This window comes from Lissotriton vulgaris, chromosome 10, assembly GCF_964263255.1.
Source record: "Lissotriton vulgaris chromosome 10, aLisVul1.2, whole genome shotgun sequence".
Lineage (NCBI taxonomy): Eukaryota > Metazoa > Chordata > Amphibia > Caudata > Salamandridae > Lissotriton > Lissotriton vulgaris.
The window spans coordinates 946633228-946647633 of NC_141698.1; the positions used below are offsets into that span (position 1 = coordinate 946633228).

Here is a 14406-nt window from a genome sequence, read left to right on the forward strand (position 1 = left end):
TGGACACAGCCCCAGAAGCCCCCGGCATAAACTGGAGAGGGGGGAAGACTCGCGGGGGCAGGCTCTTGCGTTTCCCGCCCCACGCTGAGTCCCTCGGTGTTCCGCCCCCCCCTCGCCCAACTGCCGGCCCCTGCACTGCTGGGGTGTCGTCCTGGCAGGCCAGGTCTGCCGCCGTGACCCCAGCTGAGGCCGCGCGCGAGGCCCTTCTACAGCCCACCCAGGACTGGCCTAACACACCTGGCTGCAGAAGTTCCTCTCGCCCGCGCGGGCCAGCAGCAGCAGGGCCGCCCGCACCTCCTCGGTCGACACTCCCGACATCGCCGAATCCAACGCTTCCGGCGTGCAGACTAGAACCGCTACCGTCAGGCAGCCACGCGACGCCAATGAAATGCACCAAAATCACCCCCGGCCTACACAAACACTGTCCCTACACTGGCTCCGCACTCTCCCTTCGCTAAACCCTCCCGATGATGCCAGGCAATAGGAAGAGGAAGTCCCCTTCCTCCCCTGTGCCTTATACCCCCCTCCTAACTCCTCCCTTTCCCCTGCCTACCCTATCCCTGCACGAAAGACCCCAGGGGAAGACTAGTCTGCGACTGTGCTTCCCCCGGGGCCCGGCATTGGCATAACCAGGCTCAAAAAACGCCCTGCTCAGACTAGGGGGTCCGTGGGGGTTTCTCCAACCCGGCTGCTCAATGCAGCTGGCTGGAGAAAACCTAAGTGCGCATATGTGTTTTGGTCGGCCTGAGACGGCTGGCCAAACACACATGAGCACTTAAGGAGTGGAGTGCACGTAGCACTCACCCACCCCCTCCTATGCCTAGGCCCGCCCCTCCCTACAGCGCTGGCTAAGAGCCGAAAAGTGTCAAATAAAATTATGCACAAACATTGTTATATTTTACATTTGCTGGCCCTGAGGCAAGCAGTGGGGTGACGCTCCTCCCCAATTGCAGAGGAGCTTCCGCGGCCGCTGGCCTTGCATGAAAACGTTGAGTGTCTGTCCTGTTCCCATCCTTTGCCTTTAATATCATGGTCTTGTTGCTACTTGTTGCAAAGCCATTTGGTGCTGCATTTGTTTAAACCTTTTGGTGGAAAAAAGAATTTGCACGGGAAAGGTGAGTCACGCTACAATAAGTGCTAGTTTGAATCACATACCAAATGCTCAAGCAAACGCATATTAAACCTAGGCTAAAGTGTACAGAGAGAAATGCCAAAGTTCAGACATTATGAATCACATATAATTCCTTGTCTTTGAAGTGAGACTTAGAAATACATGGAGATACCTCCTAGATACAAAGGAAGAGCAGAAAGATTGTTTTGAGGCACAAAGTTAAAAAAATGATGACATGCAGACAAAATGACATCAGTGGTCCCAGGGAAAGACAAAGTAATAACAAAGTGGTAGAGAAGTGAGGCTGATCTGGACAAACAGATATGTATACATGAATACATTGCAGATATGTTATTGCAGAGAATGTATAGAGCTTATTACTCTATTGTAATGATGAGAAGTCCACAAGTAATCATAAGGTTTTATGATAGTTTATTCCAAGTTATAAAGAGAGACCCTAACAGGAGCATCCAGCATGATGCTCAGCCCAGCCAACTGTAAACTCCCAGGCAGATCACCAACATTCTAATAGAAACATCTCATGAACATTCCATTAGTGGTAGAGAAGGATTGCATTGAGAATACCAAAATACCACATATCCTCTTCTCTCAAACAGAAAACAAAAAGTTAAAAACAGCCACAGAGAACAGGAGGAAATGAAAGCAAGTAAATTGAGCAAAAGCGGAAAAAGAAACAGCAAGGAGAAAATACCCAAAAGAAGAATGGAAAAACATATAAACCATCCTCCCTTCTTACAGAACTTTAAAAAGGAAGAAAACAATGGAAGGCAATAAGAAAAGAGAAAGCACAAAATAAACCTTCATTTCAAGAACAAGGAAGATGAGGAACAGTAGAGGTGAAACCTCATCTAAACACTATTATCTCTTGAGTCTTTTGAAAAACTGTCCTGTTACCGTCTGATCCACTCAGCAAGCATTCGATTCAGGTGCTCCATAGAAAGCAAAGGTACACGTCTTCAGTCACACTTCTTCCCCAAACAGCGTAGGGAGGTTTGATGAAAGTCAATGCTTACTCTCATGTGAAACAAAAAGGAGTTTGGCCCATATGGACAGAAGTGGGGTAAGGGCCCAAAAACTTTGTGAAAAAGGAAGGAACCCACACTTCGATATGTTTTACACCATTCAATTTTGGATGAAAAGATAAACAAAACTTAATATGTTTATCAAGGCGATTATTTACGCCGTTTTATTCATCAATTTTTTAGAAAAAAACTTTTTAAAGATAATGTTCATGTACAGAGAAATACCACTGCCATTTACGTACTAGCCAACAAAGTCGTAATAGCTAATCTTTACAACACAAAACATGAATTCACAAACATAAACAATATGAAAGCATATAACTGGTGAGGAAAATTTGCGACAAAGTGAAAATATTTCAAAAAGGAGGGAAAGATGTCAAGATATTTTTTCAATAACATCAATATACGCATTTAAGCAAACATATATTCCATCACAAAAGCAATTTTTGCCCAAAAAAAACCGCCTTTCAATGAATCTGCATGAAAAACAAGTAACCTCTCGGTAAAAATGTTTTTAGGCTATAGATTCCTAAGTATTTTATCCGTATTTCCAAATTTAGGACGTAATCCTGTTCGCCTACGCGTTTCGAGTTTGAAGGGTTTCTTCACAAACTCTCTTCAGGGCCAAATGAATTCTTTCCCCTGTTCCTTAAACCTATTAGTGAAAACACAAACAATTGTGGACACTCATTATAAGTTGCTCGCCTTAACCTACTCATACCTTCTCATATGTACAACTTTTAAAATGAAACATACCTCAGGGGACTTGAGGTAAGTTCAGTTCATCCAGAACGCTAAAAGGGATTTGTCGAGTCTGTGCGCTTTCTAAAAAAAACGAGATTTTATGTCAGGAGCTGCTCTGTTTGAGAATATTATCCAGCTCAACGTGAAGGAAACAAAGGCAAATTATTTCCTACCTGGATGTGTGACCGGGGGGGGAATCAGGTGAACGCTGCGATTTTATGCTTTCTGGTGTGTTTCACATCAGTTACTGCAAATAAAATAATTGAATTACTTGCTGGTAGGTGCTGGGTTTGGTCTATCCTGAGGGTGTTGAATGCTTGAACACCCCGTCACTTACTGGGAAATGTGACCGCCTTTCCAAGTTGGGGAGATGGGCATATAGCCGTCGTTTCCAAATCGTCTTTATTTATGGAAGGTCCTGGAGTGGGCCGGTTCCCCTTTTAATTTTTCATAAGCATCCGTGAATGTATCTACAGGAAAAAGCGAGCGCCAATTATTTAGAGACGCGCTCGTTAGCTACAGTCTGTTGGTTGTGCGGCTTGTTGGGAGCCGGGCGTTTGCATCAGATTTGATCAATGTGTCTCAGAGGAGCGCGCGCGTTGATACTTTGCCGGTTTGTTTATTTGAAAGCAGCGCGGTAGCGTTTTTGAGATTTAAAACGCGGGGAGCGATAGGTATTTAGTTAATGGGTTACTCGCAGCCTGATTCCCTCGTTTTACAGTCTGGTAACAGCACGTACCTGCTGGTGTGTCAGCGTGTTCCACTTCCTCATTCCATCACATGGAGTGAATGGCATACAGTTCCATCGGTCTCTCTGAGAGGCTCACTGTTATATGACCAATCACATATGGGATATTTTGAAAACCAACCATGGTGCATTGTGGGACCTGAAGTCAAATTGGCTGTAAGTCAATTTCAAAGCCTAGAAATCTCACTAATTGAATTGAGGCCCGTATTGATAGTATCAAAACGGAGTATCAGATACGCCTCTTTGCGCAAGAGCGCCTGCTCTACATTAGGCGATCTATGTTGTGTATCCATTCCAGCCAGGACTGTCCATTTGAAATCTATTTCTCTGTGGTTGGCAGCCAGAAAATGCTCCACCATTGGGGCATTCTGCACTTTTTTCTTAAGTCTCGAGCGATGCTGTGTTATTCTGACATTTACCTGTTGACATGTTTTTCCTATGTACAATTTATTGCACGCGCACAGAATCCCATAGATGACATTTTTACTCTTACAGTTTGTGTGCAAACTGTGTCTCCATTTGATGCCATTATGGCAAAATTCATCTCCCTCTACAACATTATTGCAGGCCACACAAGTACCACATTTATGGTGGCCTGTAATGGGTTTGAGGTTCCATTTGGTTATAAGGTCACTCTTTGGTTTTTGTATGTAGCTGTCAGCTCTAATAATCTGTTGGCCGACGCTCGGATTTTTCCTCATTGCAAAAATCGGCTTTTGCAAAGGGAATTCCATTCCCTCCAACAAGTGCCAATTGCGCAAAATGATTTGGCGAAATTTGTTAGTGTGAGCCCCATAGGTAGGCCCACAAACCAGTTTCTCCAATTCCTTTTTGTTTTTTATTTTCAGCAAATCTTCTCTGGGAGTGAAGCGTGCTCTTTTCTTGGAGTGCTTCAGGAGTTTCTGGGGATAGCCCCTTTTGTTTAATTCTTTACAGAAGATATCTGCGTGTGCATTGAACTCTTCGAGTTCAGAGCAGTTGCGCGGACAAGAACAATAATGAGGTACCCTGTATAACCACCTACACTGTTTACTTGAAACACACTTGGGGTACCACCCAACGGGGGTAATTACATCTCATGCAAAAGAGGATATTTAAATTAGAAAAAATGTATCCCTCAATTGCTATACTCTTTAGAACATTACTTAGTCCCTGTTGGTCAAAATTGTGCCAACACGTTTCGAAACCATCTTAATTTGAAGGGGTTCTCATCAGGGCTGTGACTGGATTCTGTTCTTGTTTTTAGAAATCTCATCAAGATTGCTGTGAGCCCAGTTTTTCACATTGTGGACAAAAAGTTTGTAGCTCATGGCAATGTAGGCAGAGTTTAAGAAGGTTTGAATAGGGCAGTTTTTTTTTAGAATTTTAAAGGTATAAATGCTAGACCACCTTGTTGGCAACCGGTAATCATGTGAACTAAATCACAGCCCTTGGAGAAATACTGACTTCATGGCCATACAAACTAATCTTTATCGATGGGAGCAGGCCCCTTCCAGAGTACTGGCATATCTGGTGCTTTTGGCCGTACAGCATGACCCATGTCCCATGCCTCATGTTGAAGTCACCCCTGATTGACATGTATAGTGTATGTGTGTGTAGCTCTGCAACACCTATCTACACTCGCCTTGTGTTACTGTCAAACTTGACACTTCCGTTGGGGGGTCTGTTTCACATTCACAGATGGAGAATCTACCTAAAGCAGAGGCACCATCAATGAGCTTGCGTGCCGAATACCAAGTAAGGTGACTCAAAGAGGTACTGTACTATATACCGTTTCAGCACCCCGTAGCTGTGCTCTGTGCATACAAGCTATCCATAGTACTACTGTGACACTTATGTTTGTCTTCTAGCAAAACTTCACTGTAGATAATGAAGCCTTGTCCAAAATCAAGATGTGAGAGTCCACTGTAATAGCAATATAACACCCCAAATCTTGGTTAAAATAAGACAACACAGCCTAAGGTATTATGTATCACACAGAAAGATTTTTAGAGGAAGGAACTGATTATTTTTTAACGTGTGACTTGACAAGTAAATGTGCCCAGGTCCGTGGACCTTGTCTGGGTAATGGAAGTGATAACACACACTTGTTCATCTTCGATGAGATTACATGTTCGAACCCTTATCAAATAGGTAGCCCATCACCAGCCTCCTATTTACTCCTGAGGGGCTAGTAAAACGGCAGGAAGAGCAAAGTATAGCTACAAAACAGACTTTCTGTTGTAGCTGTCTTCATGGCCTCTGAGAGGCACAGATATCAGCTTATTTACTTGAGTGCCCCTTATCGATGTCCTTAGTCAAACTGTGATCTTCCTTCAGTAAGATGCTCCTAAGATACCTACCACGATTTAAGGGAAACTCATATGGCCTTGTGAGGGCGTTAGTCAAACACATCACCTATAATAAAAACACAAATGAAAAATGTTCTGCCCAACTAAAAAACATAGGGGCATATTAGCAAGGGTGTCTTCACCGCTTTAGCTGCACTTTTTGCCGCTAAAGGGGCGATATTTGAATCGCCCTATTTTAATCGCCCTATCAGCAAGCTGTCGCTAACAGCTGTTAGCGACAGCTTTCTGGCGAAAGCGACTATTTTGAGTGCCACTTTGCATGTTAGCGATATTTATCGCTAATGACACGCAAAGGAGACGTTCTCGACCAAAAGACCACGGAAACAGCCGCTAACAGGCCTAACACCTATTAGCAATGAGGACCCGGCCCTGGTTAGCGATGAAAAAAGTCGCGCTAACCGGGGTTATCGCAGGAATTTTTACACCTGCTAAATTCCTGACTTAGCCCTTATCCTCAATGGGAGGTGGATTCTAAGGCTGAATCCCCCCTGCCTATTAGCAATCTTTACATTAGCGATAAAACTTTTATCGCTGTTTCACTTGTATTTTTGGTGGATTCCGGCGCTATCGCTGGCTTTTCTATCGCATTGGAGATGCACGTTGGTAATAACGCGCTATCTCCGCGATAGGATCCAGCGATAGACGGGTATAGAAAAATATGCCCTAATCGCGATTTGCGATATGTATCGCGCGCTCTTGCTAATATGCCCCTTAATTTCTTCTCAGAGAGCACACTTTAAATCACACATAATTTCTTCAGTTGTACTCCCCTAAACAACATTCTACTCCTCTCTACAACGTTTTTCTTATAATGTATTTTCCCTCTATAGAGTCTTTTTTTGTCCAAGGCACCTCCCACCAAGAGTAAGGTGGGAAAGAGAATAGGTGAGCTTTACATTTGTTTGTTAATGCCTGACATCTATTTTCCTCCAACTTCTCTGTTTCAACTCAAATTAAATGCTATCACCCTCATCTCCACAATTTTGTTTGCAGAGCATTCAGATGTTTTGGTTAAAATGTAAAGTATTTGCTGCTTGTGCTGAAAGGGGATTTCTGTGCATTTCACATTATTTAAGAGAAATGTGCTACTGTGGCAACAAGAATGCAGTGATATGCCTTTAAATTTGCTGTGATATTGCAATTATCAGTTGAGGTAATATAATTGTCCGAATCATGGAGAGACTACGTACTGCCAGCCATGCTGACTTTATGGCAAGCTAAATATTGGCGGGCTGACATTAAATAGCAATCGTCATTTTCTCAAATGTTTGGGAATATGTTAGTGCCTCTCCTGTCATGTTAAGCGAAGTGAAGAAATGCAGCTTCTGGGAGGCTTAGATGGGGGGAGGGGGTGGCGGTTCAAAGCTCACAGCACTGGGATGAGCATGTAACCGCACGAAAGCGACCTTTTATGAAGAGAGAATTAGGACTGCCTCTAATTCTTCAAGAGAAACATTTACCATAGTCAAGGAACTCTTGAACACCCCCTCTCCTTCATTGCCTCAATCTTCGAGTAGAGCACGGTGCAATGAACTTGCACATTTCTTTGACAATAAGGTCAGAAAAATCCTACAAAGTATCCCCCTCAGTGCTCCTCCCTCTGAGTCCTCAACGCAGGTCGTGAGTGGTGTGAGCCCTCTGTGGGAAGTTATCACTCCCATAACTGAGGAATACTTCCGCAAAGAATTAGCCAATCTCAAAAGTGGCTCCCCCTCTGACCCTATGCCCATCCATATTCTTAAACGGATTGCTCATACCGTCTCCCCGCGGGCTACGGACCTTCTGAACGCCTCCTTCGGCGGCGGAGAAGTACCCCCCAGCTGGAAAAAGGCGATGGTTAAGGCTCTACCTAAGAAGGCGGGACTTGACCTGGACGACCTGGCGAATTTTCGCCCAATTTCTTTGTTGCCAGGCCTGAGCAAAATTGCAGAAAAGGTTGTCAATCGCCAGCTGTCCTCCTTCCTAGAAGGTCATAACCTGCTCAAGAACTCGCAAACAGGCTTTCGCCCTGGGCAGGGCACTGACTCTGCCCTGATTGTAGTAGTAGAGGAAGCCAGACGCATTCTGGATGCAGGAGGTTCCGCAGCTGTGGTCCTTCTTGACCTCAGCGCGGCATTTGATACCGTCAACCATGGTATCCTCATTCAACGCCTTACTAGGATGGGAATATCCGGCCAGGCCTTAAGTTGGATAACTTCCTTTCTGAATGGTCGGTCCTACCAGGTCTGCGATGATACGCACCTCTCCGAGTCGATCCCCCTCCAGTGCGGAGTCCCGCAGGGCTCTTCGTTGAGCCCGACTCTTTTTAATATCTATATGGCCCCACTGGAGGATGTGGTTTCACCCTTCGGGGTGAAAATAGTGACCTACGCGGACGACACCCAGCTTGTCGTCTCGCTATCCCACCATGAAAACGCGGCAGAAAGATTTGGGTGTTGTCTGACAAGTATCATGGCGTGGATGACAGAATCACGGCTGAAACTCAACGGGTCCAAAACGGAACTTATGATGTTGGGTAATCTTTCCACCTCCCTTCCCAAAACCATGTGGCCCCCCTGTCTGGGGGAGGCGCCCCAACCTAAGAATGAAATTAAGAGCCTGGGGGTATGGCTGGAACCCGATCTAACGTTCAGAGTACAAACTAAGAAAGTGGCAGGGATCTGCTATGGTCTGTTACGCTCTGTCCGGAAGGTGTTGCCTCTTCTGCCCTTTAGCTCTAGGAAACTTTTGATCCAGGGGCTAATACTGTCTAGGCTGGATTATAGCAACGCCTTGCTGCTCGGTGCCCCTGAATCAGCCATTAACTCCCTTCAGCGAGTACAAAATGCGGCGGCCAGAGTACTGACCGGCACGGCGAAAAGAACCTCAGCCAAACCAGCTCTTAGAGCTCTCCATTGGCTCCCCATCCGTGAGAGAATTAAATTCAAGGCCCTTTCCATCGCCTTCAAGTCTCTCCAGGGAATGGGTCCCCCTATTCTCAGAGACCTTATATGTCCATACAAATCCATCCGTGCCCTCCGCTCCGATGGGAGCAATCTATTGACCATCCCCAGAGTGAGGAGAGCACGCTCAGGAGGGCGGAGGTTCTCTGTGAATGTTGCCAAGACCTGGAATGGTCTTCCTGCTGCCCTCCGCCTGGAACCCTGCCTCCAGAAGTTTCGGAAATCTCTAAAGACATTCCTTTTTCCAAGAGGAGGTTGAGTCCGCTGTTTGAGGTCATGGAAGCGTATGGTGTGTACTAGCGCTGGGACGCTTTTGGGCAGCCATGCGCTTAAGAAATCTATTTTCATTTCATTCATTTCATTATGAAGTTTATCTGCAGCTACATTTTCTAGCATATATTAAAAAAGTGAAGTACCCCTTGACTTCTGTCAAATAAAAGTGAAAAACATTGTTTTTGCATGTATGTGCTCAAACACTCCAGCAGCAAAAGTTTGTTGAAGACATTGGAGGTCTCCAAAATTTAACAAGTGGGCGAAGGTCGTTGATATATTCATTTTAGATCCTTTTTATGAATATGCATTTCTGTATGTACTATGCATCAACTTCAGCGCTTAGAAGCTGCCAATGGTGGCAGTAAATATTATTTAAACTACCAATAAACCTAAATTACTGCATAAATGATCATAGATGATGTTATTGCTTTCACATTTAGATATGCTTAACAATTTATTTGAATTGACCCAAACATGGGATTATATTGGTTTATCTTATTTAGGTGAAATGAGTAATGATCCTATAACCTTCAACACAAATTTAATGGGCTTCCCTGACAGACCAGGATGGCTTCGCTACATTCAGAGGACTACGTATAGCGATGGGGTGCTCTACGGATCTCCAACTTCTGACAACGTGGGAAAACCAACCATTATTGAGGTACTGTGGCATGACACATTTATTTATGTGACCAGGGGAATAGAGTTTGCAAAAGTTTACAAATATTTATGTATTGAGGAGTTGTATAATGCGCTAGTCTAACACATGAGGCAAGATGTACGACCTTTTTTTGCGCTCGCAAAAGGAAGATTGGCCCGTTTGCAACTGCAAAAAAGGGCATTGGAATGTACAAACGCTATTTTGCGAGTCACTGACTCGCAAAATAGCATTTGCGACTCTTGCTATTAGGAAGAGGTTTCCCTTCCTAATAGCGAGACTCACTGCCATGTACAATTGTTTTGCGGCCGCATTTGCCTTACCTTATTCCATACAATGATAGTCATGATGAGATGTAACATGATATTTTGAATTTTATTTGTGATGACTGTTTAATTAATATGTATAATAATACATTGGGTTTTATAATAAACACTGCCTTGGATAAATCTTGCATCAGTCGTATTCTTATAAGAGGTCCGGATGGGCACAATTTGAATATGAGAAGCCTGGAAAATTGCACATTATTGCGCTTGTGGATTAAATCTTGAGTTGTTTAAAAAGAGAGAAAAAAGTTGGATTATATGGAATAAGGTAAAAAAAATTGAGGAAGATATGAAATAACTCCACAGAGGTGGAACATAGCTGTGCATCTGGCTGGGGTAAGATGACGCCCCATTTCAAGTTGTTGCAGTTTAAAGGTGCCACTTGGGCAGTTCGCACGCAATCTTGGAATATTACGATAAAGATGGATAAGTACGTTTTAAATGAGGTGGGCATCCCTTCTCCAGTATTCGTGTACATATTTAAACTTCTGCGCAAGAAAGTAAGGGGCATATTATCAAGAAAGGGCCTTACATTATCACCGCTTTTATCTTCAGGAAACTGCCGTTAAAGCGGCGATAATGGGCTTGATAATATGCTCTATGAATTCCAATCGAAGCCCATGTTAGATGTGAAGACATGTAAAATGGGCTTCGATTGGAATTCATAGAGCATATTATCAAGCCCATTTTCGCCGCTTTATCAGCAGTTTCCTGCCGATAAAAGCGGCGATAATGTAAGGCCCTATCTTGATAATATGCCCCTAACTTTTTAAAATGTCTACTCCAGTAGCATACCTCCCGCTGCAGGCACATTCTGTAAGCTAGTTGAACTTTCTAGTCCTTTAGTAGAACTCTGGGGTTTCCACATGCAGCTTTTATTAAAAGGATGTGTAGTGATCTGTGGACTGATATTGTAATGTGGCCTGTCTCAGGTACTATCTATAAATCTATATATCTACTCTGTTGCTATCGACTGGCTAGAATCCAATCAAAATGCAACATTTTAGTGGTTTACAGTTGTCTGATTTACAACGGCTCTTAGAGGCCTTCCTCTCCAACATTCCAGTACCTGCATTTTTGTTTCTCTCCCTTTGTGTTGGAACATACAACCCTCAGTGGGTGGACTGTTCTAATGGCATTAGAGCCCATCTTCCTCATATTGTATGAGATGTTAAAGGCTTTGCGCCCAAGTTATAGGCCCAAACAGCAGGCGAGGTGGATGCCTACAATGCAATATTTCATGTGTTCAAGAGTTGTTACCTTAAAACTGAAAGTATTACTTTGAATATAGTTTTTTTTCTTACATCAACTTCTCAAATGCTTTAGGACGAGTTCTATGTTAGTCATTACACTTTTTAACCTCACTTTTAATTTCGATTGGCCTGTGCTAGTATCAAAGGCTGTTTTCCAACTTCGACATGCTTTGCAAATTCAGCATTTTTTAAACCCATAGGACCTGTATCAAGTTTTTTTGCATTTGCAAACGGGCTGATTCTCAGAATCAGCCCATTTGCGAATGCAAAAAATGCTCTTGCCATGTATCTAATCCTAATTTGTGATTCGGTAATCGCAAAATGGGTTTGCGATTTGGTATTTGGAAGGGGCGTGTTTAGGGCGTCCCTTCCAAATACCGAATCCTAACGGTATGCATGAATGTTTTGTGACCGTGAATGCAGTCACAAACCATTTGCATATTACCACCTTCTTCAAGTAGGTGGTAACCCATTCGCAAATTGGAAGGGGTCCCCAGGGGACCCCCTCCCCTTTGTGAATGTTTGTAAAAGCATTTTTTAAGAGCAGGCTGTGGTCCCATGGCCTGCTCTTAAAAAATTAAATGAAAACTTTTCATTTTTCTTTTTGCAAAGCATCTCGTTTTCAAAGCACTCACGGACATGGTGGTCTGCTGACCCCAGCATGCCACCATCCCTGTGATTTTTGCGATTCCTATGGGGTCGCAAATTGTGATCCACCTCATTAATATTAATGAGATAGAGCGATTTGCAACACCCTAGGAATCGCTATCTGAAACTCTTTGAGTTATAGACATTGTAAATTGCGATTACCTAATTGCGATTCTCACAAATTCGCATTTAGGTATTTGCAATCTACAACTTTGATACATGTAGCCCTTAGTTTGTAGGTTTCGTCTAGGCAGCATATGCATTGTGTCTTCGAGACATGCTGTGTTCATTATATGGGATTTCATTCCGCCCCTTTCCGCACCCCACTGCTGATTTGTTAAACAGTTTTGTTCTGAAAAGCTTGTTTCTCTGTGGCTCATTTACTTATATGTCCCTCCTTCTTGTGTTAAGTTTCCTCCTCTGGAATATTAGCCTATTACGGGTATCCTTTCTCTGCAGTGGTTTTCCCCTTGTGTTGCGTTCTCTTTTTTTATGTTGCAGGGTGCATGTGCACACTGCTCGTGTTACACTGTCTGAACACCTGCAGCTCTGTTTGTTTCACCCCCTCCCAGCATCTCCCCCACAATGCTTTAACGTCCTCCCAGTCCCTACATGGCGCTGCTTCCAGTCTTGCGGCATTCCATGCACAACATTCAAATATCATAAAGTTGAGTCTGGAAAATGGAAGAGCATACACAGTTAGCCATATTGCCTAAAACAGTATTTCTGTGCCTCTCTGCCCCTTCCATGACTTCAGTTTTGGGGATAGAGTATAAACATATGATATCCCAACTGGTATTATTTGTAGACAATTACGTAGGATATGTTAAACACAGTGCTTAATTTGTGCAGGTGCTTTCAGGTGCTGAGCACCGGCACCTATTTCTCAGGGCCGGGTCCAACACATTTTTCTCCCATGCACAGCCAGCACTGTGCACAGGCCATTAAAAAGCCCCAGCCTCGAGCGAGGCTTGTGCAGCTGTACGTTCAGATTTGGTTCATGCTGCTAGTGTGCTTGCTTTGGCGTGCACCAGTGCCTGGTCCTCAGGGTGGGGGAAGGGCAGGTGTGTTGTGTAATGCACAGTATAAACTGCACGAACGATGAACTGGGAGCATAATTTCAGCTGCGCTACCCAGCAGTTTGCGCTTTCCAGTGTAGCCAAAGCTGCAAGGTTAGGTGACTTGTGTGTGCATTATTTTACACACAACTGTTATCCTACAGGTGAAAGAAAAGTGCTTGGCCATGGGACACCATCAATAAATTCCTGCACAGTGGCACCCGCAGGAAACTGCCCAGTAGCTGCCTGCCTCAGGAGCCCAGACAAGGCCTTGCAGCTTAATAACAAAATACGGGAAGCAGCTGAGGGTGGTCCGAAAGTGAGAACATTTCTTCCTGCCAGTCAGTGTATGAGTACCACGCTCCTACCTCTCCCAGTACCATCACATCTCTATTATACCCGTCCTCTCCCTTCTGCAATGGGCACTGTTGCAGCCACAAGCACCTTGAAGAACACCTCCCATCCCTGCCACTGTGACTGTGCCCCACCGCTATCTCCGACAGTGCCCCTCTCTCCACAGTGGCCTTCTCCCACTATCCCAGTGCCCCTCTCTCCACAATGCCTTTCTCACCTGTATCTCAGTGCTCCTCTGCTTACAGCCCCCTTCCCCTCTGTATCACAATGCCCCTCCCTACAACAACACTCTCACACTCCTGTTACAGTACCCCTTGGCTCCCTCCCTCACTCTAAGAGCACCCCACCCCACCATCGCTTTGTATTAAAGGATGCACTGGACCCTGAGTATCCATACTTTGAGTTTGCACGTGAGACCTCAAAGCCCTTCTGTCTTGCCAACTCAAACCAGGAGGCTTTCCCAATTACCCCCTAACCAGAGAGAGGATACACAGGGAATTTCTCAGCTTTGACCTGGAGAAAAATAGCATTGATTCAAAACGTGCTATCAGAGGGCTAGGCTGTGTTGGGCGCTCTGTACCTCCCCCCCAACCCCACAAGCCTGCTGAGATCTATCGCCCCACACCTTCTCTTCACCTCCAAAGACCCATGTCCCGTAAACCCCTGCTGCATACTTACACCCTTCTGTCCCTGTTGGAAAGAGATCAGCGTTTTGTCTAGTTGCAGTTTTGACTGTAGTTCAGTGGGGTAATGTAGAACATGTACCATGCAGATGACAGAACTATATTATGTGGATAGCTTAGTGGGTTTCTGTTTTTTGTCACAGACGTCCTTTTGTTACTCGCTGATCATAAATTACAATCCTAATATAGCACAGGTGGCAGACTCAGTTGCATT

At 44.4% G+C, this 14406-nt stretch overlaps 1 protein-coding gene across 8 annotated transcripts in view; it reads left to right on the forward strand.

Moving 5' to 3' along the window:
- The window catches only part of SGCE (sarcoglycan epsilon), a 255774-nt gene that overhangs the window by 91783 nt on the left and 149585 nt on the right, over positions 1–14406 (forward strand). For all 8 annotated transcript variants that reach the window (XM_086941944.1, XM_086941946.1, XM_086941945.1 and 5 more), the window contains one exon: positions 9716–9873. In XM_086941944.1, the coding sequence (XP_086798070.1) occupies positions 9716–9873 (158 nt within the window). The remainder of the gene's footprint in view (positions 1–9715; positions 9874–14406) is intronic.